The sequence below is a fragment of the Pomacea canaliculata genome, linkage group LG5 (assembly GCF_003073045.1).
Source record: "Pomacea canaliculata isolate SZHN2017 linkage group LG5, ASM307304v1, whole genome shotgun sequence".
Taxonomy (NCBI): domain Eukaryota; kingdom Metazoa; phylum Mollusca; class Gastropoda; order Architaenioglossa; family Ampullariidae; genus Pomacea; species Pomacea canaliculata.
The window spans coordinates 12950408-12969007 of record NC_037594.1 but is presented as its reverse complement, the minus strand read 5'-3'; the positions used below and the strand labels follow the sequence as shown (position 1 = coordinate 12969007).

Genomic DNA, 18600 nt, shown 5'->3' with positions numbered 1-18600 from the left:
TGGTGCACTAAACCATTGGACTGAAAAAAGATTTCATGACTGAATGGAGATCTTTTGTGCATCTACACTAAAGAAGCAAAATAATGACAAGAAATTCTGACGCTACCCCAAAGACTAGAGTTTTTAGCTATTTTAAAAAAACTGAAGATTAAATGACAAATTTGATTAAATACATTGAAGACTAGACATTTCACTAACAATCTGATTGCTGCTTGAGTAGTGAATATGGGGTTGAATCATAAATACAAGAGTGAGGAATGTTAGTTTTCTTACCAAGGGAGATCACATTTCTTATAAAAATTGACTGGAGAGAACAGGTCTTGTTAGCTGTGCTTGTTAGGAGGAGCTAATCTTATTTACAAAATGACAGAGAAGTACATGCATATTTAACTTTTCCAACACATTCTCTCACTCAAATGCCATCATGCTTGAAATAACAAAAGATGCATATATTTTAAATGTTTATCAGGGGGAAAAAAGTAAAACCAAGTACATTTTTACAAGATATAGTAACATGTACAAAGCTAAAAATAAAATTACAGATGTGTTATGAGTATAGCAATATGTATATTACTTGCTTAATATATGTACTGAAATTTTCAAGGTAACAGCAATGGTAGGTTTTTAAGTCTCAGTAATAAAATCTGCTACTTCTACTGCAATGTGAACAACCTTAATGGTAAGATTTGGTGATTTGTTTTTTAAGATAATGAAAGGCTTTTACCTAAAAAAGTAGTAATTATTAGCACACAATATGATCATACAAAGCAGTGTTCATAAAATGATAATGAAACTAACTGGTAGCCTGAAAGTTTGTTAATGTGATGGTTATAGTTGAAGCAAAATCTGTGATAAATCTCCGATGTCATTTTCACTGTTAATTCATACTTTACCCATTCTGGTACTTTTAAAAATATAAAATAAATGAAAACTTGCACTTTACAATAGGAGGCTTAAACTGATTGGCAAAATTAGCGAACAAAGTCATTGAAAAGATTACGAGCCTGAGAAGAAGAAATATCTGTTGATTAAGACATATATGTCACATGTATGAGTACTCTTTCATTAAAAACTGAAGAGGTGGATGTTAAACATTTATTTCATTCAATGTATTTGCATAAAGTTGTGTCTATACAGGCATGTTCATGTAGGAGATTCAAAAAATCAAGAAGCTATGCAACCAGAACTGGTGGTTGTTTGTATGGGCTGACTGGAAAAGGCCAGGGCAAAAGCTTGAGCTTGCTCCAGAGTCCTAGAGACTTCCTTATTTTCTCCGTGGAGCAAACACTTTTTTAGAGCCATGTTAGGCTTCAGCACAGCCAGAGAGGCCACCCTTTCAGGCATGTAGACCAAGTAGGAAAGATCTGGGGTAAGTCCAACTGAATGCAGCTGGCAGTGAGCTCTCACTGTGCAAAGAGACAAGCAAGTGGCAGTGTCCCACACTACTATCATCATGTCCAAAGATGTTGAAATCAGACAATGCCCATCAACAGCAAATGTTAAGCTGGTAACAAAGTCTTGGTGTCGGGTCATTTTGCATTCCAGCTGCCCACTGCCCATGTTCCACATGTAGATAGAGCGAAAGCCACCTGTGAGGAGATGTCTGCTGTCTGGTGAAAATGTGGCTGAGATGGCACTGGAGCGCTTTTGCATGCGATGCAGATAACGGTTATCCATGCTTATCACACGAATACTGCCATCTGTTGCACAGGCGGCCACAAGGGTGTCATCAGGACTGACACACATACAGGTGCAACCACTCATCATGATGTCCATATTCTCCATGGAAATTTGCATCTCATTATGTCCAGAGTTTTCAGTGATCACATCCATCACTATTGGGAACTCAAACATATGCACTACAACCTGAAATATGATCATAAAAGTTAAAACATTCCTAATTTGTAATACAGTACTTGTGCTTTGCATTTGAAGAGGCATCTTTCTAAATTTGTCTCGTTTAACACAAGGTGATTTATGTGCTTCATGTTTATCTTTGCTATAGCTTTTACAATTGCACATTAATATATATATAAAACGTGTATCTATACATAGAACTTTTGCTTTGATATGAGAGCTTTTTCAAACCTTACTTTAAGTATTTTTCTATTGTAAATCATGTTTATAGTACTAAAATAAAATTGCTGCTCCATATCAAAATGACAGAAAAAGTTGGTGTAAAGAGTTGTGCAAATGTTGCACAAGTTAAATTTTAAAATAAATTTATTCATTTAACAAGCAGAACAACAACATATGGCCACAGGATTTTAGTTATTGTGCAGCAAAACAATGGAACTCTCTCTCTCTCTTTCCATATCCACAAACTACAACTATTGAATCCTTTAAACATGAACTAAAAGCGCACTTCTTTCGTGAATAATACTCCTAACACCCATTCCCACCATGCTATTCCTTTCTCACACCCTTGCTTGTCTTCCTTTTGCAATATTTTGTTACTCTCAGTTCTTGTTCTTCTTATTGGGTTCCTCTTTGAATTTTCTGTATTTGATTACTCTTTGTTAGTACTGTTGCTTATTCTTTTATAGTTGTGTTATTTGCTTTTCTGTCCCTCGTATGCTGTCCATGTTTAGTTTAGGCGCTAAGAGCATGCTCCTTAGGAGTGCGAGTATGCATTTTACAAATTTTGCATTCATGATTATTATTACTAAGCAGTTTTAAAATGCTTATGATGCCTCTATTGTTCTAAAATTGTTTTTTATTTTATTATTTTATTGTTCTCTTTTCTTGAGAACTACTTAAAAAGTAATGTTCAGAGTGAGAATAAATGATGTTACCTTTGAGCCACATTTACTGACAGCTGTCTTGCTGAAGGAGTACAGGAACTCCAATGTTCTGATCTTCATACCTTTTGAAAACAAACTCTTCTCATTTCTCACAATTAGCTCTTTGTCCATAACAGTTACAATCATTAATAAATTTTGTCTGAAAATTCAGTTCAATTTATTGAGAATGCCAAAATTATTTCTGTCATTGATGTAGTAGACATTTGCATAATTGTTAGTCTTCATTGTCTGAGGTGCTAGTAATGTTTTGTTTACTGTATATATATATATCCTATAAATGTAGTTTACTTTCTATGTAGAAAGAAGTTATTTCACTGTCAGTAACATGACGTAGGTTATTAAACAGGCAAAAAAAAAAAAACTGTTAAGATCATATTAAGTAAAAAATCTTTTGAAATTAAATAATATTTACTTATAAAAGAAATACATTATATAAATATATATATTTTTATAGGTTAGTCCTGTAGTTACTGTGGTAGATTTTGGAGCAGAAGGTCATGGACTTGAGACCTTCTCAGGCTAGTGTATAGAAAAACTCTCCTTGTTCACTCAGCAGTGATAGGTACTTGATTTATAAGGCAAAGTAAAAGACAGTGGTGGACAGAGCTGAGTTCCATCTTTCACATGGTCCACCCTAGACATGCTGAAACACAGGTTGCTTCCCCCTTAACCTCTAAACTATGGGACCTTAACCTACCTTTACCCAGTATACAAACATGGACATGTAAAGCGCGATGTCCTCGATCATTACCCATGTTTTTACTGCAAACAGGAGGGGTGCCCCTTTGTACCTGTAACAACGTTCCATACAAGGGCTATGCCTTGCATCCCTTCATGACCAGCAACCGCAGTACCTCCTCCTTCTGCTAAACAACTCACTTTACTCTTCATGGCTGCAGGTATCTTATAAAGTATATCTCCTGAAATTTAATTTTTAAAAATGAGACATAATTGCAGTATATTTTCATAATTCTAATACATTTTACAGTGTCCAATCTTTGTAGTTAAAGGATAAGTCTACAATTAGAAAAAACTTAACCATATCAATACACATAGTAATATGTTTGTCATATGGCTAAAACATTTTTTGTATTTTAAAAACTTAATATGAGAACAATACATGGGACTCTCTTAGTCTGCACATTTATCCACAAAATAAAGTTTAAAAAATGTCAAATAACAAAATATTAAAATTTCTTTCAAGAGACCAAGTGTTCTCTTAGAAATTTGATGGAATCTACCATTTGTGGACTTGAAGACTGCAAGAGTGCTATCCGCAGCAACAATAATATTATCACCACTGTTGGTCTGGCACATTAAATGAACAGGTGGCAGATTAGAGACAAGAGTGATGACATGGTCAGCTCTATCTTCCAGTTTGCAGAATGCTACCGCCCCATTTTCTGTACCGAAGAATGCTAGCTCCTCATCTCTTTCACGGGTTTCAGGAAGTAATTGAGGAGAACAATTAGAACAATAAACATGATAGTGATCAATCAATATTAAGAAATAAAATAATTGTCATTTATCTATCAACAACAAATTTCATAGATGAATTTTATGTTATTTAAGAATTTATGAAACATTAAAGTCTGATGCTTAAATCATTGAAATACAGAAATAGCATCACATTTCTTACCTTTTAAACATAAACTTTTCAGAAACACTTCAAATACCATAAAACATCTTAAACACAATAATAATAGTGTAACAAATCAGTTTACTATGAACCATTGGTAAACTGGACTTCTAAATTAACAGGATTTGTGGTCTGTACAAATTATAACTGTAAGTACGAATGTCTGTAACTTTGACATTTTCTAAGCAAGGATTGCCTACACAATAACTCGATCCTGTATGCTAGCCATAAAAGTGCTAAATACTAGTTGAAATGAAATACTGAATGTACTCCAATAAGCTAACAGACCAACCTGGTAACAACAATGCAGGATGTCTTGCCCAAGGATTCCATACTGATGTCAGTTGTAGTTTTTGCATCTTGTGCTGGTATGGTTTCCTTCATACTACTTTCAGAGATACTATCTTTTAGAATTTTTTCTAGATCCCACTCCTTGATGGTGTTATCTGTGCTAGCAGAAATGAGAAGGCTGCCATTGTGCAAAGGTAAAAGTTGAAAGATGGGCTTGTTGTGGTCACTGAGCTCTTGGATGACTGCAGCAGTGGGAAACAGCTTGGAACGAGGACCTAAGCTCAGGATACGTATCACTGAATCATGAGTATTACAGGCCAGGCATATGATCAGATCATCTCCAGTCAGCTGCAGAGTGTTCCAGGCACTGTTGTTTGGGATTTCTGATGCCAGAGTTCCATCATCTAGCCTCCATAGCAAAGCAGGCTTTCTGACATTTCCATTTGAAATTACTTCTTCAGTGGTGCCTACCAAGACAAACTGTTGGTGTTTGTCTAGCAGCATAATGTTAATGGAATACTTTAGCTTTTCACTGACTAAAGAAAGTTTTCTTTTCTGGTAGCAATGTCCAAAACAATCACACCTGGATGGTTGTAGGACTTGGTTGAGTATAACAACAAATTTGAATTGGTTATGAGGTAATCTTGTGGCTGTGGTGAATTATGGAAATATATTTGTCTTTCTGACTTTGTTCCTACAGGCAAGACTCTCTGTTGTGACTCATACCACACGAGAATATTGTATTTGGAGTCCACAATTACCAGAGCACTGCTGTCTGAAGTAAAATGTGCCAAAGCCACTATGTTGTCAGTGTTGATACGGTGTTTCACTAAAATGGTGAGGGTCTTTGTGTCTGGTGTTCCTATTTGGACTTGAGCTTGTTTTGTGCAGAAATTTAAAAAGAGAGAGGAGATAAATCAGTTGCAATGATATCAATAATGATCTTTATACAAAGAAACAAAATTATAAAACAATTGTTAATGTAACGGGAACCAAAAGGATTTTTACTTAACATCTTTTATACTGCAAATTATATATGACAGTTTATGACTAATATTGGTCATACAAATGTATCATAAAAAAGTAGCTGTCTTGATCTCTTTGCTTATAATGTACTAAAACAAAAATATTAGTTTAGAACTGATTTCACTGTCCCCTAAATTTTTGTAAAATAATGTTGAATTCGATCAATTGAATGGATACAGATTTTGAAACTGAAGTAGTTACTTTCTTGCTTGTAGGCAAAAGCAATGCTTAATCCATGTGAAGCAACACTCATTGCTGACACAAGTTTGTCAAACGTGAAAGGCATCAGGGTACTTCCTTCAAGTAACTGGTAGACAAAGTCTGCATTATATTTAGACTTGACTTCATAGATCTTCATTACAAGAAACCTGTAAAATTGAATATGCAGTTTTATTCTTTTCTAGGTAGGAGGAGATAAGTATTGATAATTTTTGAAGCCTTGCATTCTGAAACACCAATGTTCATGGTAATGTGGAAAAAGAAATTTGTCTTATGTGTCAAAATGGTGTTGAGAGTTTATTTGGTTCTCTTGGAATATCATCAGAACATTTCAGCATTTGTTAATTAACTTCATACTGACAGACATTGAAAGCTGACCAGCAAACTGCTACATGCTAGAAGCATGGTAATTGCTAAAATTAATATATACTCTTGAAAATAACAAGGATATCAAGAAGAAAAATATAGAAGCATACCTATGTTCTGCTCCTGCATAGTTCAGAGAATGCACAAAGGAAGATAGTTTTTCTCGTGCTACAATGGTACATGAGTTTGCGTAGTCAAGTGTGAGGATGCTATCAGGTTTGCCATTTAGTGACCACTCTATGGCATGCAACAGCTGTTTTTCTTCATTGGCACATATAGATGGACCCAACATCCGATCTTCACCTTACATAAGGAACACAAAATAATACTTTGTTACCCATATACTGGGTTTGTTATTTTGTTATTTCTGATACTTTTCTTGAAGTAGTTCAGAGTTTAAAGTAGAGCAAGGGATTGTTTGTGATCGTGTATATTCACAACAAAATGCTTATTATGGATATAAATAATTTAAGTACATCTTCTAAAGACTGATGCTTTAATGGGTAGTTTTAACACTTTTCTCAACATTCATTTAGTACAATGGCAAATCTCTGATGATTCTTTTGCTATAATAGCAAAGAACCATGACAAAGGTTAGAAGCAACTGTAAGACCATAGGTCAGTGAGACATGGACAATAGTACTGTCCAAAGAGTGTGACATTGATCATCAGTGACATACAAAGGTCGCTGCTAGTTAACAACTGAGACCATTACCCATGAGAAACAGGCGGAGGTTGATGCTGCTCAACAACTGCCCACCAGGTGCAGGAAAGTGTGCATTCTGGGGAACCATCAGTGCTTGCGGTGATATGTGTAAGTATTCCTTACACTGCTGGATGAGTTTTTCTATGCCTGTTGAGCCCTTGTAGCTTGGACTTAGCTGTCCAATAATCTGGTAACAGATAAAGTCTTTGTCATGCACAGCAGCTGATGTCTAGGCTATCCCTGATTTTTTTACTGAGGACATTCTAATGCAACCTCTTTAGGCTCTTTTATTGTTTCTACTTAATTTAAATACTGACATCCAAATACAATACAGTACAATAGATCTTAATTGTCATCTACTTCTGTCCACAACAGAAATTTTCTTTTGTAAGGAGCTTCAATAAATAATAAACTATAACAAAATACAGTCACACCTCACACACCTAGGCCTGACAAGAGGCCCACAGATGTGAAGGGGGCCCGACCTTGGTCAGTGTATTTTTTTTTAAGTTAATCTCTAAGGAAAGAAAAACAAATACAGCTGCAAAATGCAAAACCATTTTTTCTTATTTACTGACCACTTATGTGTACTCAGATTTAAAATGCTCATCTCTGCAGCTTTTAACCTCGTACAACCATGATGTACTAAGCAGGTAACCATAGATAGGTAAGACATGGATAATAATACTGCCCAAAGAGTGTGACATCACCATTGACATACATACAGAGGTTGTTGCTAGATAACAACTGAGACCATTAACCAGGAGAAAAATTCAGAGCTTGATAAACAAGCTTTCAGATCAAAATTGCAGAGAGGGCTGCACCAGCCACCATCTGTAGATCAACTTGACTGTATTCTGTGTAAAGTTATTGATAACTATGCCCCAGCATCTTGATGTTTGATACCTCAACCAAAATGTATACTTTGGTATTCACAGATCCATGTCAAACTCAAAGACATGAAGCAAACTTGTTGGCAAGCTAAATGTTTTTGGCAAAAGACTAGACTCACCATACACAAAGAGATATACTACGCTGTAAAACTATGCATTGTAAAATATGTACACAGAGCCAAAACAACATATCTTCTTTACCAGATAATTCTCTTCAATATCAGCCACCTACCCACCATTAAATTCTGTAAAAGTGCACTAAAAACACATCTGTTCTATGAACATTTTTCCTAACAAGAATCCACTCACAGCTAGTCCATCTTCTAACCCTTTCTTTTACTTTTCCCGGTGTCCAGTCACTTAATCCCCAGACACTTCATCCCCGACACTTCATCCCCTAGACTTTTAATCCCCAGACACTTCATCCCCAGACACTTAATCCCCGACACTTCATCCCCAACACTCAAGAACAATTTTCATATCATATTGTTGAAGAACATTAAATTTACTAGCTTATATGAACTTTAACTAATGTTGTTGATGTTCAAATGACGTTGAAGTTAAAAGCATGATTTGAATTTGAATTTCAATTAAATTTTTCGCTGACTTCATAATTTTTATAGTTAAGGATTTAGTTTAGGGATTAAGTGTCTGGGGATGAAGTGTCTGGGGATTAAAAGTCTAGGGGATGAAGTGTCGGGGATGAAGTGTCGGGGATGAAGTGTCTGGGGATTAAGTGACTGGGAACCACTTTTCCCATCTGTTGACTAGTCCAACTGCTTGTCTTCCTCTGCAGATTTATAAAACTCTTAATCCTTACTGTTTGTTTCCTGATTCCCCTTTGAATCTTCTCTGTTTGTCTTTTATTATGTGTCTGCGTGGTTGTTTATTCTTCCATGCTGTGTTATGCTATCCATGTCTCATTCTTGTCTCAAGCACTGAGCATGCTCCTACTTGAGTATGATCATGCACTACATAAATCCCTTTTTTATTACTATTATTACTGTTTATATATTTCTTAATATTTGTTGTGGAAAGCAAATGATCTTGCTAGCAGACTAGACCACACTCATCAAACAAGTTTTATCCTTGATGAAAAGAAGGCTGAATCACACAGATTGAATATTAAAATGCTCTCAATATGGCTGTATTATACTGACTCAAGGATAAGGCTGCTGACCTTTAAATTCCCCAGTTGCCTTGGCAGGAATAGCAGCTGATATGCTTTCCTAGAAATGATGTTGGTGTTTTCATGAAAGGACAGTTTGCTGTCTAGCACTGTGCAAAGGTACGCACCTGTTCTACTATCTCACTGCTAATGACCACAGAATATGGAGAGGTTGATGTTTCCTTTTTTCAAAAACCAATTCTTTAGTTTTAGAAACACTGAGCACCAAAATGCTTTCCTCAAACCATGAATTTCATTTTTTGACCAGAAAGGAAAGAGCTTGCCAGCAAGGCTTTGTCCTTGAGCTGAGCAACCAACACCATATCATCTGCAAACTTAATCAGCAACAGAGCATATAAGAAAAGAATGTCAGTGACAAAACACACATCTAGTTTTATTCCTGGTTTTATTAATCTTGTACAAATGAGAAAATAAAGTCTGTTTTAATAATGCTAAGAAAACTCATTTTATAAAAGAAAAATGGTCAGCTGAATTTCCTTACCTGAAGGGGCAAGTTCATGGGATCTCTACGAATGTGATCAATGCCTAGGATGATCATATTGTATACTTGCTGCACATCCTTCACGAAGACCTGCATTCCTTCCTTCTTGTTATCTTTACTCTTCTGGAGCATTGCTCGGAACTGGGTTAAAAGAACAGTAGCTGTTATGGTCTGGCAGCTTGCCAGAAGCCACTCTAAGCTGCAGGCTATGGTTCTGTGAAATTCCTCCCAGTTTTCAGTTTCAGTTAAATGATGTGGAAGTTCCTGAAGTTTACGCTGATTGAAGATCCTCAGCTCCCCAGGTTGCTGCAGTGGCTGAGAAGGGACTCCACGCAGGCAATTAGGATAGCTGGCTTTTTTCCCCTTGTACAGTTCCAGAGGCTTGGGCTGATCACTCCATGTTCCCAGGAAATACTCAGCCATAGCACAGTGCATCTGAACTCGGGTTTTGTCTGTGATGTAGCGTCTGATGGCAGCTTCCTTGAAGTGACGGTGATACCATTTGGAGAATTTAACTTTGCGAGTTTGCTCAAAGGTGAGGTATTCATGGATGTCATTTTTTATGCGGATCCAAAGGCTGGGAGGAAGTCGTATCACATCAGAATCAGGTGGTAAGTGATAAATGTAGGTATCTTGGAGTACTTCATCATCTAGTGACAAAATATCCTCCATCTCTCCATCTGTCAGCCCATGGTCAGCCAGAGTCAAATAGCCTAAGAAAAGTATTCATGGGAGTGAACAAGTAGCATTTGCATGCAATAATTTTTAGCATTCAGTCTGATGCACCATGCACGCTCATCACAACTCACTTTATTCCAATTTAAAGTCTGATTAATGGAAGTATCACTCACCAAGGGCTTTAGACACTATGATCTGTCCATGATTCTTTTCAAGATTCTCAAAAAGTTGATCAATTGCTTCTTTCACTGTTGCACCTAATTCAAGGTCACATGCCAACCTATGTGATGGCCACGATAATGCCTTATCTGTAATCAGCTTCAAATGGAGTGTCTGCAATTCAAGGATGAAAGCAGTTTTACATTTGATTTAATCATGCAGATGAATGGATAAGTGGAAGATATATATTAAACTTTTAGATGAAGCAAATGATAATAGATTTTACTGGTGTAAACTATATTTTGTGTGATTTTTAATTAATTAATTTTCCTGATAAAGCATGCAAGAGAATGGAGGCAGATGTAATTGAGTAGTTAATGCAGACATTTCAGCTGGGTTGCATGACTACATCTTATTTCTCACACACAAAATTTGGACAAAGTAGCATTGATATTTTGGGTTTATGTTTTAAAAAGAGAAAAAAAAAATTGTCATGCAACATGACCATATGTTCACTCCATGCACACTGAATATCTTCAGCCTTAAGATGGTCTTGGTTTGAAAGCATCTGCAAGATGCAAAAATAGCATGATATAAGCTGCAAAAGTAACATTCTTACCTGATGGCATTGTCCATGGGTCTGTAAAAGAAGAGAGCGTTGAGAAATACTCAGAGTCCTGCCTTTTTTATGACACATTGCTCGAATCATCCTATCTGCAGCTGCTCTATCCAGTGACTGAAGGTTGATAAATTGCTTCTCAAAAGGTATATTTGCTTTCAGGTTGAACCAGCAAACTGTGTGATCTGTTGCTACGGAAACAAAGAGGTGGACATTTGGGGGCAGTATACGAGGCATCCAAGACATGGAGTGGGCATAGTCACTGGTTTGGAGCTGGTCAACAGAATCCAGTAACAGAAACAGTGGTCGTTCTTGACTCTTGATTTGCCACAGCAAAGCCTGCAAATACCTGCACAGGTAGTTAAAATCCACCTTTAATTCCAGACCTGCAGGTGGACTAATGTCATACAGAAACCAAAGCTGGCTGACAATACTGCTCAGTACATCACGAATGTTGGAGGATGATGCTGATGTGCTTAAGAAGCGAACCACACACATGGACTTAGGTACCCATTTTTTTGAAAGCTCAACAATTTTAGCCATCAGTGCTGTCTTTCCACTGCCAGATGGTCCATTAATGATAACTGGCCTCCTAAAACTGAGGATTTTGGGCAGGGCTATGTTTTCTTCTCTCATGTCCCTCTGTGGATCTGATGTATAATCATCAAATGAATCTCCATAACAGAATGTAGTACCTATGTTGTTGGAAAATTTTCCCATCAATTCTATTTGTTGGGTCCTTTCATCTTGGTCATTTCCATCTTTTGCTGCCTTCTGTTCAACCTGTAAATAATCTTCTTTCATTGGAAAAGTTGTTACTGTCCTGTGTCTCTGTTTTATTCAATATGTTGTGGATATACTCCAGTTCATTTTCACGCCCACAAAATATTTCACACTTTAATGCACAAAAGCGCAGGTGGTGCAAAACTTCTTTGTACATTCCAGCAACCTCTGAATCCTGAGAAGCAAAGGTATGGAGAGATTTTTCAATCATGGCAACCATATGGTGCTTAAATGTCTCACAGAAATCTTTCAAGTAAGCTGCATGAATGTTGTTTTCTTCATCTACTCCAGTGCTTGTCCAAGGAATTGTGTTTTGTATGATGTGAGAGAAAGGCAAGCATTCTGGTACTTCATTGCTTTTCAAGTGTGTGAGCTGTTTCTGTGCTTTTTGGTCTATTTCCCCCTCCATTGTCCAGTCTGTATATCTTTCTAAGGGAACAGATTTCAGATATTGATGCTTATTTCAATGCACACAAATGTACACATAAATCTAAGAATGAGATATACAATGTGCATAAATATATCAATATTAGATCATCTGTTAAGTACATATGAATTATTTTCATTTCATTCTTGAACAGTTACTCTAAGCCTTTCCTTAAGTAGGTCTATCAATGGAAATTTAAAAAATCAGTAATTAAAGATAAGGGTCTTGGCATTGAGTGAAATACTTACTAACAAGTTTGTCTTTTAAGTTTATATCAGTAAAACTTCTGCAGAAAACCAACACTTTATCTTCAGCATCAGCATATTTCAAAATCCCATCCTTCACTTCATCATGGGTCACTGGAAAATCATCGCATACACATTTTTGAGTTACTTGTTAGTAGACTTGCAATGGCACTCATCACACATTATTGCATCATTTTGTTTTAAAACATAGTGAGTGCCTTTTAAAATCTCTGAACAAATTAGGGGGTATGTGTGTGTGCACATGTGTATATATGCATATACATGAATGAGTAGGTGTGCATATGTGCGCATGTCTGTGTTTATCCTAAGTACAAACCTGAAATATGATACTTTTCACAGGCATCAGCAGTTATAAGGTTTTGAGAACAAGCTTTGTCAGCCACAATGCGCAGTACACGCAACATTGAAATCTGCTCTCTTTCCCAGATCTGGTGGTTCTGTCAAAAATGCAGAGTATGTTTTTAATGTAATACACAATATGGAATAAAATGACCTCAAAACTGGTCAGCATGTTTAAGGATTAAGCTTTGTTCAGTTAAATGTTGGTTGTTCATTTTGACTATGCTGTCCCCGTCCACACCACTACAAAATCAAATGCATATGCATTTGCAATTTTTATTTGATCTGATCATTATCATGATGACTACCACCATCATTGCCATGTCATCATTATCATCATGGTGTTGAGGAGATTGTCTTCTCCTGCATTCACTGCTACCACTACCTCTCATCTCATACCCTACCTCCCATATACACATATACATACATCCACTAAATAGCCCATCAACAGTTTACAGCCTACATATTTTCTGTGTTGATGTATTTTTTAATTCAGTAATGAGTGCTTCTTTTGCCTTCCCCCTTATGTATATGCCACCTGTGAAAAATTCCCCATTTCATCTGAACCAATCAGTAGCTAATATTTGCAACCCTTCTGAACTATTGATATTATCACCCTTTCCAACCACCAGAAGTCTTTTATTTCTTTTTACCTATTTATCTTTGATGTTTTGCTTTGCTTTGGCACAAGAATCTAAGTAAATTGAAAACACTTACTCAAAGAAAACTGAAATGCTTAGATATTTCAGTGTGTTCAACAGCATAACAAATAAAAGGAAATGATTTGACCTAATTACCTGATCACAAAGATGTTTGTTGCTGGGATTCTTATCAGAATAGTATGGTAAAAGTGATGTAATTGCTTGAATTTGGTATACTGGTGGCACAGCATTTGTGTCAAGAAGATACCATTTGTCAACAATTGCAAATTCTTTTATGTCCATCCATGATGCCAGGCGTCTCATTGTTCGAAATTCAGTCACAGGAATAGTATTAGGAAGTTGACAACTGCCATATCGATCACCAAGAAAGGCCTAAGAGAGAAATGTAATGATTTGACAAAATTATTTCTAAAGCACCACATCCATTTACATGTAAATGCTTTATTAAAACAGATAGATTTAAAAATAGAAGATATGATGATAAAAGCACCAGAGCATTTACTGTAACAAAAATACATACACGGTATAAATATAGATAAAAATAATTTACATCTTATGTACTTTGACAGATATAGATTTATATATATATTACTACATTGAGACTGTCGGCATTTTGAAGTCATGTGCTGTAATAACATATGAAAATTATGTCAGTAAAGTATATATATATTAATTAATGAGAGAAAATGAGTATTTTAGAAGAACGATTTCGAAAATATCTCAAAAAGAGTTTCTCACAACAAAGTTTGGCCCAGCTGATGTTTCTTGACATCTTTTGATTTCGCGCAAACAGATGTCTGTAGTAGTGTGTTCAATGCCTGCATCTTCTCGTACACCCCATCGCATATCTATTACCTGTAAGAAGGTATTGGGTTTTGTAAATATTCATGTTAGTTTGTAAACATTTTCAAATGACTGTAGAAATAATAGGGTGGAATAAAATTATAGATCTGTTAATATCTTGCATTTGTAATGGGTGCTCTTGTTTAGAGCAGCGTCTGCCGCTCACAATGCTTGTTCCCTCCATCCTGCACCCCTTTCCACAGCATCACTGATCGCGCGAGCGGCGCAGCGTGAGACAGACAACAGCGACCGGGTGACGTAGCACCCTAACCGTCCATAGTATATAAATGCTCGGTGCTTGCATTTGTTTACCCACGGACGTGAATAGGTTCGTGATTTACCGAAAGGTGGCTGGTCATGCCTGGAAAAGCAGTAATTAAAGCTTTGGTGCTGAGTACGAGAGAACCACCTTTTTGCCGCAAGGTGTTTTGGTCCCGCTGGAAAGCGGCTCACGTCACTCAAACCTTTCTTTTTCCACCCGTGGGACCGAGATAGGTGCTAGGTTTTAGTAGACTAAGTAGGCAGATTAGAGTAGGTATAGTAGTTGAATGTGTAAATTATGTAAATAAATTTATGCATCTTTGAACTTATATATTCACCTGTGTGAGCGTATCGGTCAGTCCAAACAAATGTTAGCGTGTCTCGTACGTATGTCCTCGTTGTGTGAATGAGGTGAACGTGTATCACTAGAGGGAGAGAGATTGGTGTTGTCTGTAGATGTGACACAGCAACAGAAAACACATATGAAGATCCGACACACCGTAGAAAACACACTTTTGTCTGGGAAAAAGCAGGGTCTTTTGTGGATTCCAAGGTGAGTGCGGGTGTATGTGTAGTGAATGGGAAAAAAGAACACAACGCGAGTTATGGATTAGACAACGCACCCGACGAACGAGAGTTAACAATTTATACCGAAAATTCTTCTAGGGAACTTCCGTTCTCTTCCCTGGAACAACAAAGAGGAAGGGACTCATTTGGCCCTAGTGGCCGCAGTGTCAGCCTTATAGCGATGAACGTGTTCAGTCCGGCTACACATGTAATATTTTATTATAATAACATGAATTAAAAAAATTATTGGAAGAATGATGAATCCATAAAAACTGAGTACCTGAAAGTCCAGATCTTTCTTCTTGCAGAAATCTCGTAAGTACGGAACAGCATCTTTCATTAACACGTTCCGTTCAATGGTCATGTCTGAAAAAAAAAAATAACATGCAAGTGTTCACAGACACATGTGTAAATACGCATATAGATGCACAATGATCTCTCTAAGCATTTAACTTAAACGTTCAGATTTAACACACTGTAATTTTGAAGTTTCTAGGATTGCTTTAGTGCTTATTGATATAACACTATTTTTGTTGGAATAATGGAGGAAATAAGCGCATCTCTACCTATAATAGACACATCAAGATCGAAAATAAACATTAGTGTAAAAAAAAGAGTTTATTAGTTTATTCTTTTACTCCTCGAGGAGCATAGGGCCACAGCAATACCTCACCAGCGGATTCGGTTTTGGGCAGCCCCCTTCAGTTGGGCCCAGGTGGTTCCGTAGTCCTTTGCCTCGCTCTCTGCTGTTCTTTTCCAAGTCTGCTTTGGTCGCCCAACTCTCCTCTTCCCCTGAGGGTTCCAGTCAAGTGCCTGCTTGGCAATGGTGTCAGCTGGTTTGTGCAGGGTGTGTCCTATTCAGCCCCATTCGCGCTTTTTGGTGTCTTGGCTAGTGGCATTCTGGTTGGTTCTTTTCCACAGGCTGCTGTTGGAGATCTTTTCATGCCATCTTACTCCCAGGATATTGCGTAGGCATCGGTTGGTAAAGGTCTGGAGCTTGTTGTTGATGGTGTTTGTCACTCTCCAGGTTTCAGAACCATGCAGTAGGACTGCCTTCACATTGGTGTTGAAGATGCGGGTCTTACTGCGGAAGGATAATGCTTGGGTGTTCCAGATGAGGCGTAGGCTGTTGAAAGCATGCCTGGCCTTGTTGATGCCGTTTTTGATTTCATTATCCGTTCACCGTCCTTGTTGACAATGCTCCCCAGATACGTGAAGTGGTCTGTTTCTAGGATGTTCTCTCCTTGAAGTTGGATAGGGAGTTCCTGCTTGTTGTTGGTTCTCATCACTCGGTCTTCTTTCTGTTGACATTTAAGCCAGTCTTCTCTGCTTCCTCTGCTGCTTACTTTATTTGGCTCGTGCATGTTGCTGTCGATGAGATAGGAGACTAATGTCATCTGCAAAGTCCAAGTCCCCTAGCTGTTTGGTGAAGGTCCGCTGAATACAACTGTTGTTGTCTTGCGCATAATCCAGACTATGACCATCAGGAAGACTGTTGGTAAAAATATTGAACACTCTCTTACGCCAGTCTTCATTACGAAAGGTTCAGGGAGTTTGCCGTTGTGGATAACTTGGCAGGACGAGTCTTCGTACAACCCCTGGATATTTTATGAGCTTAGGTGGAATGCCATAGTGGATCATCCTCCTCCAGATGAAGTCCCTGTCTACACCGTTAAATGCCGTCTCAAAATCCACAAAAGTTATATAGAGGGAGGACTGCCACTCAATAGACTGTTTAATGATGATACGAGGGTGGCAATGTGGTCAATGCATGACATCCTAGCGAAACCTTGCTTGTTTTGGTCTCAGTCTCTTGTCTAGTGCCTTCTTCAGTCTCTCTAGAATTATCCTTGTCGGACTTTGCTGGGGTTGGAGAGCAGCATGATCCCCAACTGTCGTAGCACAGGGAGAGGTCTCCTTTCTTTGGTAACTTAAGCATGTGGCCTAGTTTCTAGTCTGTTGTTACTAGCTCTTGTACCTAGATATTGTGTAGGAGGGGCTGTACAACTTTTGCTGTTGTTTCTGGATCTGCCTTTAGTGCTTGTAGGGGTATGCCATCCGGGCTTGCTGCTTTGCCACTTTTCATGCTTTTGATAGCTTTGATGATTTCTTAGTGGGAGGGCTGGTGTTGTGAAGTTGTTCAGTTGCTGGTGGTATTTCAGGTAAAGATGGTGGACGAGGTCGATTCAGGATCTCTTCGAAGTGTTCCTTCCAGCGGTCTCTTTGTCCTGCATCGTTTGTTTTGGTCTTGCCGTCTTTGTCTTTCGCCGGCTTGTTTGGGTTACTGTTCCTGCCTGACAGAGTTGGTGTTATTTCGTATAGTCGCTTCATGTTTCCCTGTGTAGCTGCTGCCTCTGCTTCCTCTGTCAGTTCATGGGAGAAGCGTCGATCTCTTGTCCTCCCTGACAGACTTCTTCACTTAGCGGTTGGCTTCCCAAAATTTAGCTCTGAGTGTGCGGTCAAGCAGAGACTGCGGGGAGCTGTAGAAGTGGGGGGGGGGGAGATAACTCAGACCTTTATATTCAATTAATTTAAGTTATGTGCACAAAGTACAGGTCTTTAACTGCGCTCACCAGTAAATGTTGAACTAAAAAAGACACGAACTGTGTTGGTCTCTTCCTGTGGCAGGTCATTCAAACAACCTTGCAGCACGTGAGAGTATTTCTCCATTTCTTTGATGACAGAGAAGCATAAATATCATTTACATCCCTCACTGATTTGTTTATTAGAAGAGTAAAACAGCCGTCCATCTACATATATGTGCAATCAATTAATCGACCAGATCAGTCAAGGCACACACATATATATATATAGATATCAATTATCTCGATCACTATATCAAAATACATTGTATATAATATATATATCTTCCATATCACAATGTGAGGGCAATATATGATACAAATAAGGTACAGGTTACAAGATAGCATACTATGCACATTTATAGATGAATTAAGTGACTATAGAACACATGTATACGTGCAATATATTCCTCGACATTCGCTCAACATATTAATTAGCAATCTGAGTATGTGTGTGTGAGAGAGAGTGACAGTGATAAAGAGAGAGAGAATACGTATAAACCATCGATGTTGAGCACTTACGTGTTTTCTTACTTGATGACTCGGCTGTTTTCCAGGCATGCATGAGTGCGTCCCTATGTTGCTTGTGTTAGCAACGTTCGTCTCGCTTAGTCATCGAGGACAGCTCAAAATTTGAAGGGAGAAAATCATTTATATATGAATTGGTTATCCTGGAAACAAATAAGTCCTTACAAAATACTTTTTTTGATGAAATCTTTAGCAGAACCATTTCATACAATAAAATAAAAGATATTAAAAAAACAGACTCGCCAGCGAAGCCTTGAGAACACCAATGAGCA

The 18600-nt window shown here is 37.6% G+C and overlaps 1 protein-coding gene across 1 annotated transcript; it reads right to left on the bottom strand.

The window, feature by feature from the left end:
* Positions 1 to 107: 107 nt before the first annotated feature.
* On the bottom strand, positions 108 to 18598 carry LOC112563971. The gene is given in 20 exon segments (XM_025238461.1): positions 108 to 1866; positions 2796 to 2866; positions 3596 to 3724; positions 4046 to 4236; positions 4736 to 5271; positions 5274 to 5611; positions 5962 to 6128; positions 6456 to 6648; positions 7061 to 7238; positions 9615 to 10327; positions 10466 to 10625; positions 11071 to 11858; positions 11860 to 12282; positions 12529 to 12639; positions 12863 to 12983; positions 13683 to 13919; positions 14286 to 14402; positions 15499 to 15584; positions 17792 to 17890; positions 18323 to 18598. Coding segments are annotated over 20 exon segments (5403 nt in total). The 5' UTR covers positions 18366 to 18598; the 3' UTR covers positions 108 to 1164.
* Between the last annotated feature and the right edge of the window lie 2 nt (positions 18599 to 18600).